Genomic DNA, 24,242 nt, shown 5'->3' on the forward strand with positions numbered 1-24,242 from the left:
TTTGTAGTGCCAAATTCTCTTAGCTTTTGCTTCTCTGTAAAGCTTTTGATTTCTCCATCAAATCTGAATGAGATCCTTGCTGGGTAGAGTAATCTTTGTTGTAGTTTCTTCCCTTTCATCACTTTAAGTATATCATTCCACTCTCTTCTGGTTTGTAGAGTTTCTGCTGAGAAATCAGCTGTTACCTTATGGGAGTTCCCTTGTAAGTTATTTGTCGTTTTTCCCTTGCTGCTTTCAATAATTTTTCTTTGTCTTTGATTTTTTACAATTTGATTACTATGTGTCTCGGTCTGTTTCTCCTTGGGTTTATCCTGTATGGGACTCTCTGTGCTTCCTGGACTTGGGTGGGTATTTCATTTCCCATGTTAGGGAAGTTTTCAACTATAATCTCTTCAAAATTTTTCTCGGGTCCTTTCTCTCTCTTCTCGTTCTGGGACCCCTATGTGAATGTTGCTACATTTAATGTTGTCCCAGAGCTCTCTTAGGCTGTCTTCATTTCTTTTCATTCTTTTTTCTTTATTCTGTTCCGCAGCAGTGAATTCCACCATTCTGTCTTCCAGATCACTTATCCGTTCTTCTGCCTCAGTTATTTTGTTATTGATTCCTTCTAGTGTAGTTTTCATTTTGGTTATTATAGTCTTCATCTCTGTTTGTTTGTTCTTTAATTCTTCTAAGTTTTTGTTAAACATATCTTGCATCTTCTCGATCTTTGCCTCCATTCTTTTTCCGAGGTCCTAGATCATCTTCACTATAATTATTCTGAATCCTTTTTCTGGAAGGTTGCCTATCTCCACTTCATTTAGTTGTTTGTCTGGGGTTTTATCTTGTTTCTTCATCTGGTACATAGCCCTCTGCCTTTTCATCTTGTCTATCTTTCTATGGATGTGGTTTTTGTGCTACAGGCTGCAGGATTGTAGTTCTTCTTGCTTCTCATTAAAGTCATTTTAATGATTGGTGCCAGAAGAATTAGATAAAGATATGAAAAATAAATAAATCCAAACACAAACATTAATTGAGATGAATCATGGATGTGAAAGCTAAAACGGTAAAGCTTCTGGGAAAACAGAATATCTTTCTGGCCTTGAGATAAGCAAATATTTCTCAGAGAGGACACAAAAAATACTAATGTTTAAAGAAAAAATGATCAATTGAATTTGATCAAAATTAAAAACTTTTATCACTTCCTGGGAAAAATCATTTGCGATACATGTATTTGGGAGAATAAATCGAGTTTATATTCAGTATATATCCAGAATTTATAAGGATCCACAATTCAATAAAAAACAAAAATATACAATTTTTAAAAATGTACAGTAGACATGAATAAAGAATAGACTTTTCCCCAGAAGATATATGAATGATGAATAGGCGTGATCAACATCATTAATCGTCAGAGGAATGCAAATCCAAAGCACTATGGGATTTCCAGTACAATGGAAAATATTTAAACATCTGACAACACCAAATGTTGCAAAAGTATGGAATAACAGGATCTCTCATATTTTTCAAGTGAGAGTGTAACCCCTATTTGAAAAATGCTTTGGCAGTTTCTTATATAAAGTTCACTATATATATATATATTCCATGACCTAGTAATTCAGCTGCTTGTATTTTCCTCAGGGACATAAAAATATATGTGCATGAAAAGACTTAGGAAAGAAAATTTATAGCAGATTTAGTTATAACAGCCAAAACCCTGAAATAACCCAAAAGTCTATCAAGAGGAGAATGGATAAATAAATTGTAGTGTACTCACAAAATTGAACATGACCCAGTAATAAAGTAAAAATGAATGAATGTACAACAAATGGATGAATCTCCAAAGCATCATATTATGTAAAATAAGCCAGATATAAACAATACATAGTCTATGTTTCCATTCGTATGAAGTTGAAGAATAGACAAAATTAATCTATGGCTTGCTATTGGAATGGGGGGAGGTGATTGGAAATGAACATGAAGGATCTTTATGAATTGATGAGAATCATCTATATCATGATTGAGGTAAGTGGTTCTATATGTGTATACACTTATCAAAATGCATGGAATTATGTACCTAAATCTGTGCCTTTAACGTAAATTTTACTTTAATTAAAATATAAAATGGTAGGGGATTGACTGAGTGCTGGGTCTGGCTGGGAGTTGAGTAGTGCTGCAGAAATTCAGTGAATCTTCCAGTGAATTGGTACCAATTTGATGTACACAATGAAGGCAAACAGGAAACTACTGGGGGTCTTCTGCCTCTTTTCTTTAGAATGTTTTGTCTGCTCTTTCCCCTCCATGTCTCCCTCTCTCCACAGAGAGCACTCTCTCTCATACACCTCATTCCGAATAGGGTGAAAAGCAGGAAGTAATTATCACAAGAATTTATTATTTTAAGGTTCAGTAAACTTATGTAATTATGTGTTGAATGAATGAACTCTCAGCTGTTAAAAAAAAACCTGATAATTAATTAAAATATATTCTTCTAGAGAGTTATGAGAGCTTGCAGATAATTTTAACTAAAAGGAGTGAGTGTTGCTGTCATGAGTATATGCAGTTTACATAAGGAGATGCTTATCTAAGATTTTCCACCTTTGTCCAGGACCCTTCACTTAGCACTGCTATCCACAGTGGTGCAGCTATTACTTTGCTCCTACCTCCCTCTTATCTCACAGTTTCTGCTTCCTGGTTTGGTCCAGGCCCTGCTCAGATGCTGACGCTTAGTTCCATGACCGCTTTAAGACTGCTTCCTTGAAATTGGCTGTTGCTCTGGACTCTCCAGCTTTAAGCGTTGCCTGATGCAGATTCACCCACTGGTCTTCCCGGCATTATGGAGTATATTACATGCTCCTTGGAACCCTGCTCACCTCACTTGTCCTTCCAGCCAATCTCTGTCAGTAGAAAACAGAACTGGAGAGGAGGACAACAGGAGTAAACTCATGAGAGGGACTTACGCTTGGGAATAACAGAAGATATTGTAAAGAATGCTATTAATTTGTTGAACACCATGAGTTTTCTGCAAGGACGACATAACTCTGTTGTACAGTTATGCCTGTAAAAATGTGCTGGTGGGCAAAGTGTAATCAATAAGAGATGGTGAATAATCTATCAGTACAAGTGATTAGTACTAATAGCAAAACTGCTCAAGGTATATGCTCAAATACGTTTTTGCATAGCACCACATCACAATATCAAAAGTTCCAAAATTCCATTAGTATACTTTAAATTATATCCAATAAAAGAAAAAAAAAGCTGCTGGGACCTGTATTTTAATGAATACTCATGACTATAATCATCTGTTTCATGTTGTCTTTGAATGTAATGACAGTTATAAGTAATTCTCATGAGGTCCTCCTAGGTAAGGAATGCCTACATTTAATTTTAGACTTTTAAGCTAAACATCAGAAAGTAAATGTAAAATCCTTTAATGGAGACCAACCAGTTTTGTATATCTCCTGTGGAGCTTTAGAGGTCATAAGCTACTAAGTGTACTGTGTCTGTCCATTTGTGAGGCTTTTTGTGCCTTTGACAAAAACTGTTTATATGGAGTTGTCCTTGTAGTAGTAAGCAGGAAGATTTTACTTCCAGTAAATTATTTTTCCTGGAACAAAAAGGCAGAAGAAATCCTTCAGTGTCAAACCTCTCTTATTATTACTTCAGTGAATCTAAAATTACATTATCTCTGTTCCCCTAGACCCTGTTGTTACATCCCTCAATATGGTCAAGTCTGATGGGAGACAGATATAATTGTATATCTATTTTGACTGATGGTATTTGGTTCCAACTTATTATACACAGTGCACTCAGCAGTCCTGACTCTAAATACATCCACTGAATCCACTTTTCTCTCCCCTTCAATTGCATTCTCAAAACAAGACTGATTTTCTTCTATCAGAGAACAGGAATAATTGCACTATAGATCTATGTGTGCTTAGAGGCTGATTGTAGCTTATTCTATCCTAATAGATGACATTTTAAAATGTGCTGGTGTTCAAAATGATAAGCACCAGTTTGATATGTATCATCTTCGATTATCAACTGGTTGGTAACTCTCACCAAGGAGCTTTTATGCAGAACAGCTTATATCCAAATTATTTTTGTTCACATTCCAAAATGCATTCCCCCACTCTCTTCACCATGCCCACCCACAGGCCACTGGTAAATACTTTCACAGGGCCCTGGTGGGAATCGTGTGTCATATGGAAAAAGGTTAATAACCACTGTTACATAGTTGGATGGTTTATACACAGGCAATATACAATATTGAATGATAGTGTACATCAACGTGATTTTGTTTGTAATTAAATGTGTGTATTTGTGCATATACACATATCTGTATTTTTTTTACAATGTATTTTACTTTCCTATGAGAAGGGCAAAAATCAAATTTAAAATCTTCAATTGCTTTTTCTTTATGTCTTTTGAAGATAATGCAGCACGTTTAAATTTTAATGTGACAACTCACACATGTAGCATATGTGGTGTTTTGCAAGTAATTTGTTAAAGTGTTTAAACTTGGTAATGATTTGTTTATAAAGGAGAGTAGATTCAGATTAGTCATTTCTGTTTACTTCCATTCACTTACACATTCACAAATTAAAAAGAAAGAGTTGGAGTTACAGATAACATGTGAATGTCATAACTCACAGTCTTTCCTATAAACTCTTCCATACCCAGGAAAACTTGTAAAGCCTATGGACATCTGAAGAGTGTACCAAGGCAGAAAAAGGTCAATGGTCTAATAGACAGGTGTCTTTTATAAATCTTCACAAATCAACCCTTAGTAACCCTTTGTTAAATAAAATTCCTACCTTTGTTTAATGTCATAAGACATAATCATGAAGATGTTTGTATTCTCCACTATTTTTGTGTTTCTTTAGACATTGTTTTCTTAAGGAAAAGTAAACTCTTTATCTTTTGTTGCCTTATAATTTAATATTTCATCTCATGAACTTGAAAATTTTAAAATTATTTTCTCCCTGAAACATCATTTCCTTTGCTCATCCTAAGAAGCTAACTCAGAATGTATATCCTTGTGTGGTTTTTAGATTGTTGCTTTTAAAGTCTTGGTATAAATCTTTCTTCCTCCTTTCCAAAATGGTCTTACTGGTACTTTACTCCTTAGTCCACCTGTACTAATAGGCCAGTTTTTAAAAGTATCTTTAACACATTGGCCTGGATAAGAGAAAAAAGAAAAAAGGCATAGTTAACTTGCATCTCTGCAACTCTGAAGAACCCAGAGATACAGAGAAGGAGAGAATGTTGCTGCAACTAGAAATTGCACCATTTGGGCAGTTCTCAAGACTGCCAGATTGTTGGACAGCAATTAAGCACCATATTCTCCATTCAAAGCTCTAGTCTGTAGTGTAGGGTCTGGAAACCTAAGAACTACATTTCCCCAAATCCCTGCCAGCAAGTCTTGAATTATATTTCACAAGTGAGAGATACTCACATGAATTTTGGAAAGCAGAAGAGAAACAAAAGGCATTACTGAGTCTATGGGAGGAATGGGCAGGAGAGTGGCTTTAGCAGGAGGCAATAACATTTTCACAGGTAAATTTATGCTTATTCCTGTGTATTGTCCACATTGCTGCTGTAGGTATTCGTTGTGGTTTCCTGCAATTTTGCACTTCCTTGTTTCCTCAATGTCAGTGGAGGCTTTTCCTAACTTTCACTTTTTGGTCCTCCAATGGTTTTGCAAGATTTTAATTTCCTGTATTAAATGACATTTTGCTGGAAATACCTGTGATCGCTTCTCCTTAGCTATCTGAATCATGACTAATAGACTCCACTGGCTGCTACATGCTTCCCTTGTACAAGGTTCTAGATAATTCTGAGTGAGCCATAAGTGGAATCTATTTATAGAGCTCCTTCAACTATGCCAATGTCTATCCTTAATGGCTTTCAAAAAAATAAAGCCAATCTAATCTTGAACAAATATGCATCTTTACTGGATTCCAGCATAGCTAAAACCTTACTTTTCTACAAGTTGTATGATAAAGATGGTTTCCTATCATGTAGCTTATCATTTACATCCTTATGGATGTATCTTCAAATCTGCTTTAATATTTAATTGACTCATCAATTCAATTTCCTTGATGGATATTTACTGAGCACTTACTTGGTGCCAGGAACTGCAAGTACCTCTGATACCACAATGATTAAAACAGTCCTGGTCCCCTGCCTTCATATGCTCCATATGTAGCAAAGATTGGAAAAAGAGAGAATCTGCAAGGGGTAGAACATATAGGTACAACGAGGTACTATACGTCCTTCCAAGTCATAGAAAGATTTTGGCATAAGAATGATGAGGAGAAAAGTGATTTGATAAAATTTGAGTTTTTTGAAAAATCACTTGGCTAGTGGGCAGAGTTGGATTGGACAGGAAAATGATGAGATATAGAAAGAACAATTAGGAAGTTGCTACATTAAACCAGATGAGAGATATAGGGGTCTAGGGAGATAATCACAGCCTGAACTATGGTGGGGAGCACAGGGATGGAGAAAAGTGAATTGATTCAAAAAACATCTAGGAATTAGCACAAAATGTGAGAATTAATTGGACATGTGTGATAAAGAGACAGAAGAGACAAGAGTGACTCCAAAGTGCTTACACTTTTGGGAACTGGGTGGATAGCAGTGTCATGATTGGGACAGGCAATACAGGAAAACAAAGTGGAGGTGAGGTGGGGTGTGTATCAAAATGGCAGGTTCTGACTTAGACACACTGGGTTTGATCTGCTGGTGAGAAACTGTGTGGACACGTCAAGTGGGCTGATAGAGGTTTGACGTCCAGAAGAAAGGTCAGCTCTGAAAACAGAGGTATATTCAGGCATTGTCAGAATATGGATTATACCTGCAGCCACAGGAATGAGTCCATTGACTCAAGTTCATGTACAGACTGGAGAGAGCACTAGACTAACTGTGCAGGAGCCACCATGATTTCCCTTTCTTTAGTTGTGTCAAAGGCTATCTCATCTTGGACAGGAACTCTGACATAAATTAACACACATTTCTCTAATTTCTCAAATTCTTTTTATTTCAACAGACAAAATCACTACATAAAAGACATTTTATTAATGAGTTAACATAATTAATTAGATCACAAATATTAATTGGCTTCTAATAATTTACTATGACAACAGGTGATACAGTAGCATGCACATTTCCTACAGTGTAAGAATTCTCCAAGAGGAAAAAAAAAATCTTTGAGCACAATTATCTATTAGCATCTTAAGCAAAGTAACTGCTATTTAAAAGACAAAAAGCTTCTTCTGGGACAGTTATGCCAGGTCCAAGAGAAAAATGAATTATTCAATTATATGTTACAGATATACATTATTTGTCAACTTCTTATTCAGTCTTACACTTAATCTAACTTCCATTGTTTTCATTCTTTTTCAGTATTCCAAAAGTGCAGTCTACTTCAAGACCAGTCTTTTATTTCCAGCATGAAAAGAATTCAGTAAAAGCCATAATATGAATTTTAAATGTATCCATAAAATAAGTTGCTCCTGTTCACAAAGTTAATGTTTATAACTAAATGCAACAGTCATGATGAATTTACTTAAAATTTAAGGAATCTATTCACAAATTCAGTCATACTTATAAAAAATATGATTACGATGAAACTTCTTTAACAGCATTCAAAGAAGTACAGCTATTTTAATATCTCAATTATTTTTCATGAATGTAATAGGGTTTTAAGCATCTTTGGTTGGATAATACTGAAATAAAAATTGTATTCAAAAATCGTTAAAAGACAAGTATTAGAGCATCTATGTTCCACTATTTATAGGTAAAATTTTATTATGTATATATTCAGAAGTTATCCAAAAATATAGCTAATAATTTTGAAAGGAGGATAACTTATGTTGAAACTGGTCCAAACTGAACATTTTTAAAGTGGAATGAATGTAATGTTTTTAATAGTTCTTACCAGATGGGTTCCATTTTGATGAAATTACATTGTTTTATGAATCATGAATGGGTCCATGGAAGATGAATTTCAAAAGTAAATAATAATAACACTGCAGTAAACACATTAGAGTATGTACCTGTGCAAACACTGCTTACAAATAACCGCAAAATGTTACAAAAATGCCACAAAACTATTTCCTAATCTGATTTAATTTTTAGTTAATACAAACTCAGCTCCAACATAGGAATAATATGTGTTCCAAAAGTTATAACAATTAGCAATGATTAAAAGTATTGTGTGGCATGCTTATTTGTTATCCAAATAGTAACTATACAAAGCAGGGACAAGTTGAAATGAGAAGTTAAATGATGGTTTACATTTCTCTGAGAATTTCAGCCTTTGCTTCTAAGTTGAAGAAACTTTTCGTTAAATGTGCATTTGGTTTTAAAAAAACAATTGGCTAACTGGGTGGTAAAGATTTCCCCCATCATTTGCCAAAACACGAATTACATAGAAAATTTCAGTTTATTTCCTTGAAGTCATTCAAATAGTTGGTAACATTTACCTGCAGTGTTCTCTGATGGTTTTAGTCCGTGGGAAGAATAACAAAAAGGCAAAATACAATAGAGAAGAGTCTGTGGCTTTCTAGGGAAATTGGTGGTGGCAGCCTTTTCATCAGATGAGGGGGGAGCAGTGAATTATACGTCATCCCCATTCTATGCCCTAATGTGATTTTAAAGTCAACTTTTTTACCCACCACCTCTTAGCAATGCTGATAACCCCAACTCCTTGTTCACGTTTTCTTCACTCTGGGAAACAGTCAAAACCATTTCTCTCTGCTTTTATTCATAATCCAACCTACAATCTAAGCAACTGTAAGCAAACTTTTGTTGCCTTGCCTTTGAATCTGAATGTTTTTACTTAGACTCTGCCAACCAGTTTTCCATGAATTACACTGCGGACGCTTCCATTCAGATGCTTCCTTAAAATGGGAAATGAGGATGCACCTGCATGCCCCACTCAACCAGGTTTACAGCACTGGTCAGAATTCATCCATATATTTTCACATGGCAGTTGCCTTAGACGTTGGTAGCCTCTGTGAAAGAATCATTGGGGCCATTGTTCTCTGTGGCTTCCAGGTTCTTTTTAGCCTTGAATGTCACAGATACCTCGGAGTGAATGGCGTCTAACCTCTGCTCACAGCGGAAGGCTGAAAGGAACGCCTTTCTGTAGTTGCTGTTCATCCAGCCATAGAGAAGCGGGTTGGCAAAGGTGGAGCACATGGAAATGATGTGGAACACAGTGAAGATGAGTTTGTACTCCTTCAGGTCCAAGACTTGGTTGTCAATGTCGACAGCAAGTTGGAAGGCATGGAGCGGCAACCAGCTGACTGCAAATACCACCACCACACACACCAGCATTTTGGTGGTTTTTTGCCTCCGCTGATGGTAGTGGTCATTAGCAGCTCCAGGGGTGACATGGTTCTTAAGTTTACTCCAGATACGAGTATAGGAAACAGAGATGATGCCCAGAGGCAAAACATACAGGATTAATAAGGAGGAAAGACTGTAGACAGTGCCATAGATGCTCTTCTCCTCACCGGGCCACTTCTCAGTGCAGGCCACAATCTCAAAGTCAGGAATAATCTCAATCAATGAATACTCTCGGAAGATGGCCAGGGGGCTTGCTAGCAGGGCACTGATGCCCCAAGCCAAGCCAATAATCAAGAAGCTGATTCGCTTGGAAATCTTGCTCTCCAGGTGGTAGACAATGCAACGATGCCGGTCCAGGGCAATTACTGTCAAGGTGATGGTGGACACTTGTACCGCCAGGCCCTGGGCATAGGGCACCAAGTGGCATAGGACAGGACCCATTTTCCACTCCCCCATTAAGGTGTAGGTAAGTGTAAATGGCAAGCACAGGGTGTTCACCAGAAGATCCGCCACAGCCAGATTGGCAATAAAAAAGTTGGTTACTGTACGCATGCTCTTGAATTTGATCACCACATGGATCACCAAGGAATTGCCAATCACCCCAAGAAAGATGATGGAGCAATAGGCTAATATAAGGACGATCTGTACCTCAATCAGGTTGGTGCTGTCTATAAGCTCCAGCTCAGAGTTAGGGGCCAGCTCCCCTCTAGGAGTGGTGTGCCCTGGACCAAACTGCTCCACTTTCATTTCTTCCACTGTCTGGTTCTCATCAGCCTCTGCACCTAATGGGCCCATTTTCATCAACTAGCACAAGAATCTACAATTTAAAAAATGAACAAATATGGAACGAGGAAAACTCATGGGTGCAAGGAATATCACAAATGGATTGGTTTCATTTTGTTTGGGGCTCACAGTACCTGTCCTCTGATCCCTAAATTTGCACATCGTAGAACATTTGAATAAAGTGGACCCTTTAATAAGTCTATTCACAAATATGGATGAATTAAATCAGATCCTCGAAATGTATATTATGAAGGCAAAATGTAACGTCTATAGTATAGACACAATTCCTATGTGAATGCGACCAAATTGATTCAATCCATTTTAAGTGAGATGGATATTACAAATATTATCAATTAATTTTGTAACTGCTATAAATTCATCAAATTAATTTTAAGGTAGATAAAGTTTGCTTCAATATCTTGACTGTTTTAAATTTATAAATTAGCAACTAATTGCACAGAAAAGAGACAAATATTAAAATCCTTTGCCTGGTGCTTGGACTTTAGGAGTATAAAATATTTAAGATAAACTGAGCATATTCTGTTTCATAGCCATTTTTTCTAATGTAGGGATTAGCGTTAAAAATAGGTAGCCTGTGTAAAACAGCAGCTTTTTTGATGATCTGAAATAAACTTCCTACCTGACATACAGCAGAATCCTACATAGGAGCTGTATGAAAATATGTGCAATCTGAATTTCATCTCTCTCTAATCCCTGAATACAAAAGTTTTAACACCTTTCTTCTCTAGTCACCCACCTCAACCCTCAGAATCCTTCTGTGTGCTCTACTTAGGTCAATACTATCCTCATTAATTAAGCCATGTAAAGTTAAGAAGCAGGTAACTATGCAGGTTTTTTCATCTCCTTTAGCCCACATGTTTAAGAGAACCCTCAGACTACTCTTCAATATCTCTCCCAATGGTCCTCTTATTTCTAACACATTAATTTTGTCCTTCTTGATTTCTTACTGTAATAACTCTAATAGTTGTCTAACTTATCTCCCTTTTCCCTATCCTTTCTTCCTTCCTTCCTTCCTTCGTTTTTTTCCTCATTCGTTCATTCATTCACTTAACTAATATAGTTAAGCGTCTACTAAATGCCAGAGGTGGCTCCACTCTCATGATGCTTATACTTATTCAAACGTGCATTCAGCAAGTATTTAAAACCCACTGTCAGGAATTAGGATTTGTGCTGGGGGAAAAAAAAACAGGATAGTGCCCTTACTCTAAAGCTCTTACATTTACTGAATAGAGCATACTCTGACATTAAAATGTTTTTTTCTGAAATTCAGATGTGATCATTTCATTTCCCCAACATCTCCAAATTGCTTCAAATAATACTAATCAGTTTCTAATATAAAGTTACCTTCTCAAGTCTATAAAAACATCCGGAGCCCAACATCATAATGGTAGTACTTATAATGAAAAAAGGCTGCCACCATTAATTCAGAACCTCTTTGAAATGAATTTGTTTTTTATTAATCATAATCACATCTACCTACATTGGTAGGTGAGTCATATTTATTCATGCCACAGACAATGTCTGGCTGAGCCTGTTTGCTCAGCTCCATTCTTCCCCTGACGCTGGAGGGCTGACTCTTGCAGACCATATTTCCAGGCGCCCAGGACATTGGGATGCTGGCTGCGCTTGGCCAACAGGAGGCACTGGCAGGTTACTACGAGGCAGGAGGAAGGGAGAATCCAGAAGCCACTGTACTCTTCTCCCTCCCTCTCTCCTCTTACCAGTGCCTCCACCGTCCCTCTATGGCTGGCTCCCACGGGAATGGTCTGCAGTGATTTTGTTTCCAGTGGAGGCACGTAGGCCCTGGATTCAGTCACACCGCTTTTTCCCTGTGTCCCTCTATCTGGAGGTAGTTATGATTCTTTGCTCTTGCTAATCCCTGTGTGGCCTCAACATCCTCTGCTTGGCTTCCATCACTTGTGTAACCAACTTTCTGCATTAAATTCCTTCTCTTTTGCATTCTTGAATAGGTTCTGTTTTGCATGATCTGCTCAGCTGCCCCTGCATATATGCTTTCATTAATTTGCTCTCCCACTACAGCTGCTGCATGTACAGGCTGATAACACTGACATACACAAGAAAATCCCAACTCCACTGTATGACATTCAAAGCTTTCCTTGAACTCAACCCTGCCTTCATCTCTCCTGACATCTTAGGATATATCTGATGCTTCTGTCATACCAAACTACTTCCAATTCCAGCAACACATCAGCCTTTCTCATGCCTCTCTGCCCTCCCTATTCACTTATCTCAACAACATGTGCTCACTTCTAATCCTGCAAGGAGCACATGACACATCACTGTTGTTTTCCTTCAGCCTCCCCACCACAGCTGTGTCTTTTAGAACACAGTCTGGATTGTTTCCATCCATTGTTTAAATCTTAGCAAATATGGAAAGCACAATTTCACTGAATAATTGAGGTCAGCAAAATACAAAGTAACAATTTTGATCCTTTCCTGTACTGAAGATAATTGCCTATATAGGATTCTTGTTCTGATATGACATCTCTGTGCTTATTCTCTTGTTCTTAATCAGGTAACCACCTCTACAAGAAAGTTGTTCCAAGATATAATCTCTGATTAGAACATTAAAAATCGTTAGTCAGTACATACCACAAGGAAACTTTCTCCAAGGGCTTAACACACACACACACACACACACACACACACACACACTAACAGTTGCTTATCACAGAGATGACAGAGATTTTCACGTACTCATGCATTTTCTTCACTGATATATTCTTGTTCTCTCTGCATACATTTCAAATAGAATGTTCTACAGAGCCCAGGCCACCTTTTGCACTTGCCTCCATTCTTTAGTGATTAGAGAAAGTGGAAACTAACCATTCAAATCTTGGAGTGTTTTATTTGATGGGCCCTTCCATTTCCCTTAGACTAAGAAAGAGACTCTACAGAGCAAAATTAGTCAATCCTGACAAGTCATTAACAGAACTAACGAGACTCCAGAAGGTCTGAGTTTGAGGTTTGCAGCAAACTAAATTGAGAGCAAGCCCAAGATTGACGCTTATTAGGAGCATATTTGATTTATTAACTTATTTTGCTTTTTCTTTTCAGTCTCATTTTCTTTATTTCCTTCTTTAAAGCTTCTCTACAGGAATGATTATTGATCTACAGGGTATTATCATGTGGATTCTAATAGCTGTTCTCAAGCACCTGACTGGCCTTCAACCAGGTCAGAGTGTTACCCAGAGAATGTATAATTTTATGACTGCACTTCTGGAAAAGTGGAAGAGGATAAGAGAGTACACAGAGGGAGTCGCCAGAGTAAAAACTCAAAAGCACAAAAATTCAAAGATGAATAGAAAAGGGGAAAAACCTTTCCATGAAATAAGGTAAAAATGAGGCATTCACACTGTTCAAGACATTCAAGGAGAACTGTGAGTGGTAGTTTTCTTGAACGAGTGAATCATTAGAGATTCTGCTATAGAACTATTTCTTCATAGATAGGAAAATGGCTTCAGGACTTTTTTTCCCCAGAGAGTTAAAGAACTTCAAATTATCTAAGTGGGAAACCAGTTTATGCTTTGACTCCATATTGAAATTTGTGGGTTTTTTTGCAACAGTATTCTTACTGTCACAGGTTGGTCTTACTAAAAACTTAATACCTTTACAATCACAAAACTTTCCAGGAATTTTTCTCAGGGAAGAATCCCAGAAAATATGCTATATGCCCTATATGTATTAGTCCTGGAGAGAGGGGGTGTGGACATCCAAGAATGTTGCATGTAAGACATGACCGTTTGCCTGATAAGCAGAAAGTTGAAAATATTCACCAAGGCGATTGGGAATGTACCTCTTCTGTCTATTTGAGCCTCTGACCTTTGAAAACAGCACTGTATATTTTGTGTCACTGAGTTCACATGATGTGTCCCTATTTCCAAAAGCCTTAAAGCTTTTCCTTTTGCCTCCTTTTTGTCCACCATATGCTCCTACCAGGGAGTGAGCCCTTCTGGTGCAGAACCAGCGAACTCTTACATAAATGTGTCCATTCTTGAACAGCTTTGGAGAATGCAGTTTGACCTTCCCCGCTAATCAGGTGTTTGATTTTTAAAGAGGCAGGAACAGTAACAACCTGCTGTTCTGGAAAGATAATTACCTCTCTCTAAGAAGAGTCAAGGAAATAATCAAGACTCTTCAATGGGTAAGGAATATTCCAGTGAGTGTAGAAAACAGGGATGGTCTCACCCACAATGCCCATCTTCAGCCTAAATGTGGGAAAAAAGCCCCTACACTCATGAGGACCTCCCCCATCCCTCTTCAAAGGACCCGAAAGCTTCTTTTGGGGGTGTTCTCATTACCAGAAGGTGAATCAGTTAGGACTTACACTTACTGACCCGGCCCTCCTGCTTCTGCTGAGACGTGGAAGCCAGACGTGTGCCGCCTGTCAGTCTGATGATTATCTAGCCCGCCGACCCGGAGAGGGCACTGGGCGGTTCCCAAAGGCAGGCCCAGTCCGTCCGCTCCGACGGTGCTGGGCAGCCGCGCGCGCGGGAGAGCAGGAGAGCGCAGCGTCCGCCTGACAGTCGGAGCCGCTAGGAGTTTTGCGCCGCTGGGGTCCGCAGCCCACCTCCGCAGCAGAGCGCAAGGGCACCGCCCCGGCCCGCACTGCGCGGCCAGAGGAGCGGGTGGGGATCCGAGCCTCTGCAGGCGGGAGGCGAATCCCTCCCTCGAGGAAAAAGAAACAGGGGCGGAGGGTGGGGGACGAGGGTCCCGCAATGGAGAAGGCTGGAGGGAAATTCTCAGTGCGATGGAGCTGGAAACAAGAGTCCAGGTCTCTCCCCCTGGAGGGCTCGGAACGCGGGCAGCGGGACCCTGCCCAGCGCCCCCTCGCGGGTCCCCACAGCCGCCTGCAACGGCTTCTCTTCTCCCCTGACCCCCACTGGCCACCCCCAAGTTTGATACTCTGGGTGTTCGCACCACTCCTACCTTCCACCAACCCCTCCCTTATTCTCCCGCTCCTCAGTTCTATGAGAGACGGCCCGGCGAGGACAGACCCCGGACTAGGGCCGGGCTCACCACATCCACCGAGGAGAGGCCAGGGCCAAGGCGGGGCGGACAGTCCCAGCTGCGGGCGCTGCGGCTGAGAGGAGACCTCGAGCTGGCCCGAGGCGGACCCGGGAGGCAGAAGCCCGGCGACTTGGCGGAGACGGTAAAATCCCAGAACTGCAACCAGGAGTCGCTCTCCTTTTTGCTTGTAGGAGCAGAGGTGGGGGGCTGGACCCCGCGCAGAACCACAGAAAAGTGCAGCACTACTGCGCGCGGAGGACCAACCCTCCGCCAGAGCTGGAGCGCAGGGCGCCGGTGCAACTCTAACTGGGCGGTCGCTGTGCTCCAACGGGAAGGAGAAGCGAGTTCAGATCCTGTTTGCCCATGATCAATTGGTTGCAATTTCCTGAACTGGTGTCTGTTAACAGTTTACAAGTTGGGTAGTGCGCATTCAGATTCAAAAGCCGGCAGCCCGGGTGGTGTACGCTGCTGCTCAGGGCAAAAGCTAGAACAGGAAGGAGAAAACAAAGGGTCACAAAAACAAAACAAAACAAGACAAATCTAAATCTTGATCTCTCCAGTTAGCTGACTTTTGGATCCTTCGCTCTTTGGTCATGACCCAAGCTACTCGTGCCACGATGCGCGCGTGCCTCCGAAATGCTCTTACCAGTCTCCTCCTGGCGATGCCCTCTGCTAGTGGCTGGAGCCCGCCAGGCTGAGTTAAAGCATCCGAGCAAAACAGGATTGCGGAGTCAGTCAACAAAGCTGCGGGGTCTGTTTCCTCAGTATTCCTCCCAGAAACTCTTAATTCAGAGCCATTCCTTCTCGCAGTTTTCAGCCAATCTCTCTTCCCCTTGTTCATTTTTAGAGGGGGCAGCAGAGCCTATCGAACTAGGAAAACAAAAGACTGAAACTGGAAACCGAAGTCTTTCCTCAAATATCTTGTGCTGGGGCTTAGCACACATTACTTTCCTTCTATGCATCAGTCTCTTCATTTCTGAAATGAGGATGATCATACTGCTTCACTTGAAATTTCTCTGAAGTATAAAAAAGATTAAGCTAATCAAAAAATACTCTGCAAAATATTCGTTAAGTCCTCTTCTCAAGAGCATTGAGGTTTCAGTCTATGAGGGCTTGCCCACGCCCTGATAGTGTTGCATATGTAAGGCATTTTTACTCAGCCTAATCTGAAATTGATCTTCTGGCTAGTGTAGAATTATGCCCTCAGGAGCACAGAAATTATTGCGAAAACAAAGCAGCTTGGGCTTTTCAATTACCAATAAACAAAAATACATAGAACTGGAAATATCCAAGACGTTCTACACAGTTCCACTTAAAATATTTTTGTACATTTTTTAGCTTGGAGAAATAGTCAATGTTCACACATGTGTTTTCTGCAACAGGTTCCATGTTTCTTAATATATTTGCACCAGTGAAGAATGAACTATGTGCCAAGGAGCTGTAACTCTAGAAGAGTAAGAGTGGCTTAAAACAACAATCACAAAAACAAATACACAGGAAAACAGAGGAGTGCTGTAATTGCTTTGGAGGACTCAGCAGATTTCACTGACATGGGTTGCACAAAACAACTTTGCCTCCTTTTAGAACTGTTTTTTGGAAGCATCTTAGCAAGCACATACAAATATTTGTCTCACTCTCTTATCGACACGTATGTGTCTTAGAAGAGTCACATAACTCCACAGACATCTAGTCAGCAGTCCTGTTAAGATTGCATGACTTCTTTGATTAATGTTTTCCAATAAAGTACACAATTGCGTGAGAAATTGATCCATGGAAATTAAAGTTGTTTATTGTGTGTCATATTATCAAGGATAGTTTTGACAATTAACTCATGACTTTTTTGTGCATTAAGATCTAACAGATATCTTTTAGTGTGCACATACTCTGTAGTACAGCAGCAATGAGCCACTCTGATAAATGCCAATAAACCCCATCAAGACACTGATAGAAGGTGGTGGAAGTGGTGGTGAAATATTGATTAATACAAATTGAGACAGGACACAATTTTTACTGCCTGATTTCTGTTGTGTCAAATCATTTAGTTCCTTGGGCAATTTCACATCTAACAGGAATATGTTCTGATTACTCCTCACATAGGGAGCAGACTCAAACTCAGATGCCTATAGCTAGGGCCAATGACCTCAATATACCAGCAGCCTAGGCTGCAGTAGACAGTAGGGAGGGTTGGGGGCTACCATGTGTCAGAAAGCACAAAGCACATGCTTCTTCTAAAGGAGGAGGCTGCTTCTCAGACTCCACTGAACTGCCCTGCAAAAATATAGATTCAGTATTGTGAGATCTGATATTTTAAGAGAAGCAAAATCCATATTCTTAAAAATCTTCCAGATTTTATATGAAGGAAATTAATTTTTAAAACGTCAACCCCCAGGTGGCCCAGATCTGTGCAGACCAAAATAAATAAGGAGATATAGATAGGGATAGATAGACAGACAGATGGATAGACAGATGGATAGATATCTGCAGCCTGGCCCATGGGCTTCCAATATTGTAGCCTCTCATATTTGTATGTGATGTTTGACAAACCTCCTAAAATATCCAAAACATGACTCTCCTACCATTTTCCCTACCCATAGACCATTCCTCAGTGCACAAACACATAAAAGGAATGCAGCCAAATATTAATTGCTAAATAAGTAACTTTTTTTTCCCACTTCTGGTTGAATAGATGTTCTCAATGAGACTGAAGTAAAGAACATGGTGAATAACTGAACAACTTGGTATTTTAGATGGTTGGAATGAGAAATTTCACAGAAGTGCTTCATTTGAAAAAACAGTTAGATGATGTCAGGATAGAAGGCCATTAATGATACATATTTTTTAGATAAAGTAAATCATGATATGGATTTCCTTCAGTCTAAATTTATTTTGAGAGCAAGAAAGTGTCCTCCAATGTGTAAATAACTTCATTGTTATTTTGATTATAAAAGTAATTTATAACGATTGTAAAAAGAGCAAAGAAAGAAATATACATTATCTAAAACAATGTTTTCCAATAAAACTTTCTGGAATGATGGAAATGTTCTATATCTGCACTGTCTAATAAGGTAGCCAGTAGCCACATGTGGCTATTGAGCACTTGAAATGTGGCTAGTGCAAATGAAACTGAATTTTAAATTTTAATTTTTTTAATAAAAGTACTGAAAAGAACAAATGTGTTTTGATTCCTGGGGGAAAGTTCAGAAAGCTATTTTTTTCCCCTTAATGTCAGTGTTTCCTGAGAGATTATTAAATAAGCTTCAAGTCATACAACCCTAACTTAAATCACAGACAGAATGAAATAGCGTAGTGCAGCAGGAATGTGGAAGCTGATTCCAGAAGGAGAAAGAAGTAAGCTCCACAAATCAGGACACCAGCCCAAGGAAGGGAGGAAGAGCAAAGAACAGAAAGAGAAAGGACAGCAAACCCATGCAGAGGAATTCTCTAAACCCAGTCATGTAATAAAAGCTCAGTGAGGCTTATTAGCTTTTATTCAATAATGTACTTAAATTCTCAGACTGAAAAAAAAGCCTAATAACAAGTCCCTAGTTAGGAAATGTTAATAATCAGGTTAGCTTAACAGTTAGTTATAGTGCTTAGTGTATTTGAAACTGACTCTGTCTTGCTTTATTTAAATGTTCAATAAATTTAGTTATTTATTCTTAGGCTTATTAAGTCTTTCCTACAGAAATTCTTTTTAAAGTTTCAATAACACTCTCCTATAGTAAAAAATTATGGAGCTTAGCTATCCTAATGTCCATTTCGTTATACTGTTGATTCTCAATAGGTTGTAGATATATTTCTGATTGGACATGAAAAGGAACAATGGGAGTTAAGTTCATATCTGAACAGATACAATGGAGGATGTACCAAGTAGACATAGAAAAGGAGACTAGTTTATGTAAATGGATCTGCAATTATAATAACTTTTAAATTAGTCTACCATTTTAAAAACTAGTCAGTCTAATCACACTTGTTCTGATGAAAAGGTAATATTGTTCCACTTCCTTCTATCTCATTGCAAACTTAGTTCATTTGGAACAAGTGGACCAGTAAACATGTGAGTGGGCAAGAAGTGGCCCAGACAGTGAATTTCACAAAGCTCACAGTCTGGATTCTCTTACAGTCCTTGTATGCAGTGTGTTATGTAGGCAGGTGTCTCATTCAAGAAAAGCAACTAGTCATTCAGAGTGAAATGTATGCTAAATCCTAAACTGGACATAAATATCATTTGCTATGATTTGTATTTCTATGGATTCCGGATTTTTATTTTTGTTTTGAATTTTTAATTACAGATTCAAAGTAATTAAGCAGGATTGTAAGCAACATATGCAACATTTTGCTGAGATCTTTATCTTTTGGTGATCATCCAAATGGATACTGAGACTGGTAAAGGGCCAAATCTAGAAGGATATTTAAATGCAAATGATTTATAGTTCAAATTTTAACATGGAACAAAGGAAGGGACATTTTTATGTGGAATTCAGAATTTAATCAATGCAAATGTTCATTGGATTATCTGAAATGTGCACAGGAGGCCCATGGCTAAAGGGGAAACCTGCACCCTTTTAGAAATATCAACTTTATTTGATAAGTGTTTATCCTTGTAGCATAGAGACATAATTTGATATGTATTTTTTGAATCATACACCCAAAACAAATTTAATTTTCTCAAAAAAGTACAAGTAAAATCAAAGCTTTCATACTAAATTACTATTGGTTTATTTTGAGAGATGAGAAGTCAAAGATTTATATATAGTTTTCACATGTTATTTTGGAGATGATGAAATGGCTTATTCAAGGTAAAAATTTCAAAATGTGAAATGAATAATGCAAGTAGGATTAAATTCAGGACTCACTACTCTTTGTAGTAAAAAAGAATTATATAAAAATCCATGTAAACATTTTATTACTCACAACTCCTGTCAACAAATCTTTATAGAGTATCTAATTTGTTATAGATACTGTGCCAGATGATGTCCATACAAGGCAAATGACACAAAGACCTGGTTGTTTCTAGTCCAAGTATGTAGACTTTTAAATAAAGAAGTACCTTAAACAGCTTGAGATTTTCTGGTAGACTCTGACATAGTGGACTTCTATGCTAAATCTGGCCTCTGTACTCCAACACAGAATTAAATCTTGGAGACAGAGTTTTGGGTAAAGTAAAAAAGAATAGGTTTATTTCTTTGCCAGGCAAACAGGGCCACAGCAGGCTAATGCCCTCAAAACTGTGTGTACCAACCTGGAGGGGGTACTGAGAAATTTTATAGTAATGGTTCAAAGGGGGTGTGATCAGCTCGTGGACATTATTCTGACTGGTTGGTGGGGAGGTAATCGGGAGTCAGCATCATCAACCTTCTGGTTCCAACCCATCTGGGGTCTACGTGCTGGTGGGCAGCATATAGTTAACTTCTCTCACCTGGTGGGGGTTTCAGTCTCTGCAAAACAGCTCAAAGATATAGTTATGTGTATCCCTTGAGAGGGAACCAGGATCCTTTCCCAAGGCTGCACTACTGTTTCTTGACTGATCCTCCCTTATCTCTGCGTTCCCTCCCTCCCTTCCCTGATTAGCAACTGTTTGAACCTGCCCATTGGAACTCAGAGAAGGTCATGGAGGCTGAATGAAGCCTGTTTCCTGTAATCAAGAAATGAGGGACACAGAAAGGCTTTAGTGCCCAGGATCCCCACAGGGTCCTGCTCAGTTTCAATTTGAGGTCACAAAGAAGGAATGTTCAGTTTTTGTTTTTGTTTATAAGAGTTGTGTGTGTGGAAGGGGAAGAATAAGGGAAGTGTTTCATGCAGGAAGTAACTCAACTGAATGTAAACCTAGATAGAGGCCTTCTTGACTTTACCCAGAACTTGGATACCATTTTCTGTTGGAAATAACCTTCTGAAAACCATATTATCATGCATGGGTTATATATTCAGAATCTTTTGTTGAATTCTTGGAAATAATTACCAAGATACTCAATTTAATCATTTAACATCTAGATCACACTTGAATAAAAAATTCATTTCCTGGGATTTAGTCTACATTTTCTTTATCATCACTGTTATTCTTTCAACATTAATAACTAAAAGCAAATATTATAGAAACATAATCTAGCAGTCCTGTCCTCTGGCATCTTTCTGATTTCTTCCATTTTGTGAGTATAAAAAATAGTTATAATAAGGCTTTTGACTGATTCATTCATCTTGCTCTTGGTTTGCTAGCACACTGACATATGATAAAGAAATTGTTTTGTTTGGAAACACCAGTTACTTAATTAAGTTTACCTGTCATGCAGAGAGCATACAGAAAATGTAAATATTGCCTTCTGTTAAGTGGATTATATGTGGTAACCTAGGTATGATACTAAGAGTATATCTAGATAAACATAGTGGAGAAAATACAAATGTGGAATACAATTATGAACTAGGGCTATTTTTATCAAACGGTGGTGCTAGGGTTCCCTTCATCAAAATCGTATGAGGTCCCTCATAATAACGCCGATTCCAAGATTCCACCTTAGACAATGCAGCCAAAGAAACTCTTGGGGTAAGAGATGCATTCCGCAATTGGCAAGACCCCAGATAATGTAAATATATATCTACTTTTGACAAGCACTAATCTAGGGGGACATCCTCTCATATGCCAATAAATAAAGAGGTGAATATATAAGCAAGAGTGACAGAACATAATTTTATCTGAATTATTCAGACATTTTATGTTCTTCAGAAATTGCTGGGCACTTCTTCACTTCCTACTGTTCATGCAGATTTAATGTGATAATACATTTTGTTTCCATAGATAAAATTATTTGTAGATATAAAAGTATCCAGTGTAAATTCCTAGGGACATACCTCTTTGCTTAATTTACTTTCTAGTTAGAAGTCAGAGACTCACTTCCGTAGAGAAACAGTCCTTCACCATGCTAAACAGGTCAAATTTGCCTATCAGAGAGCTCTTACCCCCCTTTGTCTCTTCAACACGTGTAACACTTTGAATTGTGCACTTCTATGTGATGAGTTTACTACCCGAGGAACACCTATCTTCCCAACTAGATCTTGAGACCCTGAGGGCAGCTCTGAGTCTGATTTAGCCACCACTGTATCATCTGCCTCTAGCACAGTGCCTCGTATACAGATGACACTAAATGTATCTCGTACATTTGAATGTATAGGAGAGGTATGAAAAGGTAGTCTTCCAGATATTCCTCCTTTTAACCAGTTAATTTATCATTACACAAATTTTTTGAAACTATCTTCTCCATCTCTCTTCATTTCCTCTTCCTTGCTCCATCACTACCTTGCCCAGTTAGATCTCACTTCTCTTACAGAGAATTCTGATCAGATCTCTCCCTCCTTCCTCACCTCCTCTTCTAAGCACAAGTTATCCTTCTCCACTGCAAGAAAAGTAGATATTCCTAAACTGCTGAGAAACTAGGTATCCCTGAACTGCTAAAGAAAGTCCATAATCTTCTGACTCCGGGATGTAAATCCTTCGATTCCTCCTTGATTCCACTCTTCACACAAGTTCTTATTTCTAAAGTTAATCCCTGCTTGTGCCTGGCATAAATAATCACTCACACATCTAATAGAGAGGCAGCTGCAGCCTAGTGGTTAAGTGTGAAAGGGCTGGGGTTACCCTACTTGGATTCAAATCCTTATTATCCCATTTATTCACCATCCATTTTGGGGCAACTCGCTTGGGCAAGTTCTCTGGGCTTCATACTCCTCATCTGGAAATCAGAGTTAATAATACCCAACCTATAAAGCTGTTGCAAAGATTAATAGATGGGACAATATACATAGATTATCTGACACTGCAGAGTGTTAAGTCTAGCTCAGAGTAGCCTCTTAGAAAGTATTAGTAATTACTATCAAATAGACATCTTGCCTTCTCCCCCTACATGTCAGTTCTCAGTTAAATACCTTTACCTGATCCTATAATCTCTTCCATTACATCTTTACTCTCAAACACCACATTTCTTAAAAGTATTTTTTCCTTACCTCCTACTTTATTCTTATCTACTAAAAATAGATACTCATTCCTACAAAGATATTCCAGGTGATTGTAAAGCTACAATGGGCTATTATCCATATCAGGACAACACTGGGCTAAATTTTTTTCCTTCCCTTCTAAAACCTCAATGATTTCCTCCCCAAACTCATGTCCAGAGATTAGGTCTAGAAAAGATTAGAGGTCCTGGGGTTGAGAGTTTAGAATGCTTTACTCTGCCCTAACTTTAATCTTAAGAGTTGTGCAACTCTTGAGGTCTTACATATAGTATTCTTCAGTTGGTTTTGTAGGTAGTGACTCCATACATAAAGTACAATCCTTATTTCTTTGTAGCGGGCCTGTCTTACATGAATAAATGAGAATCATCCTCAAATATTGTATTGTGTATAATGGCCTTCATTGCATAATAAATTTGTCCAATTGTGCCTTGGCAAAATGTAGGGCAGATTATTATTAAACCTATGCAAGGAACTATATTGCTTTGAAAAGTAAGAAAACTCAGTCACAATATTTGTTTCCAAATTCTGCAGGGTAAGTGAGAATCAGATACCATTTTAAAATATATTTCATTTTACAAATGCATAGTTTAAAATTCAGTTTATAAATGCATAGTCTTCTAAATTGAGGGCTAGAGATAGCTTAAGAAGAAAGAAATAAGGCCTCCACATATATTCCTTAGAAGACAAAAACATTAAACATAATATCAACAATATTGCAAATAAATAATCAAAATAAAACGTCCTTTTTCAGTATTTTTAGTCTTATGCAATTAATTTTTGACCCACTGGATCTTGGATAATTCCTCTGCTTTCATAAAGTTGTCTGCTCCTGGACTAAAAAGAGCCCTGGAAATCTTGACTCAGTACCCTGGCACAACCTCAAAGACACACAAGGTGAGTCAGCCTGTGAATCTGTATTCACGACTTTATTCTTTGAAGTATCAGGTTTTGAGTTTCTGTTACAGTCCATTCCTTGAAGTTCTGAAGCTGTTCTTCTTGGCTTAAGACAAAAATTCTGATCTGAGCTTATAGTAAGGCTAAAAGCCTCAGAGTAAATGTTATAGTTGCAG

At 38.5% G+C, this 24,242-nt stretch overlaps 1 protein-coding gene across 1 annotated transcript; it reads right to left on the bottom strand.

The window, feature by feature from the left end:
* Positions 1-8,015: 8,015 nt before the first annotated feature.
* On the bottom strand, positions 8,016-10,149 carry NPY2R (neuropeptide Y receptor Y2). The gene has a single exon (XM_007118845.2). It carries the CDS (start codon positions 10,135-10,137, stop codon positions 8,983-8,985), a length of 1,155 nt encoding a protein of 384 aa, XP_007118907.1. The 5' UTR covers positions 10,138-10,149; the 3' UTR covers positions 8,016-8,982.
* Between the last annotated feature and the right edge of the window lie 14,093 nt (positions 10,150-24,242).

The sequence above is a fragment of the Physeter macrocephalus genome, chromosome 7, assembly GCF_002837175.3.
Source record: "Physeter macrocephalus isolate SW-GA chromosome 7, ASM283717v5, whole genome shotgun sequence".
In the NCBI taxonomy this organism is placed as follows: Eukaryota; Metazoa; Chordata; class Mammalia; order Artiodactyla; family Physeteridae; genus Physeter; species Physeter macrocephalus.

What these genes read in the sequence shown, in the direction of transcription:
- NPY2R (XM_007118845.2), bottom strand. Translation starts at nt 10,137, where the DNA reads ATGAAAATGGGCCCATTAGGTGCAGAGGCTGATGAGAACCAGACAGTG.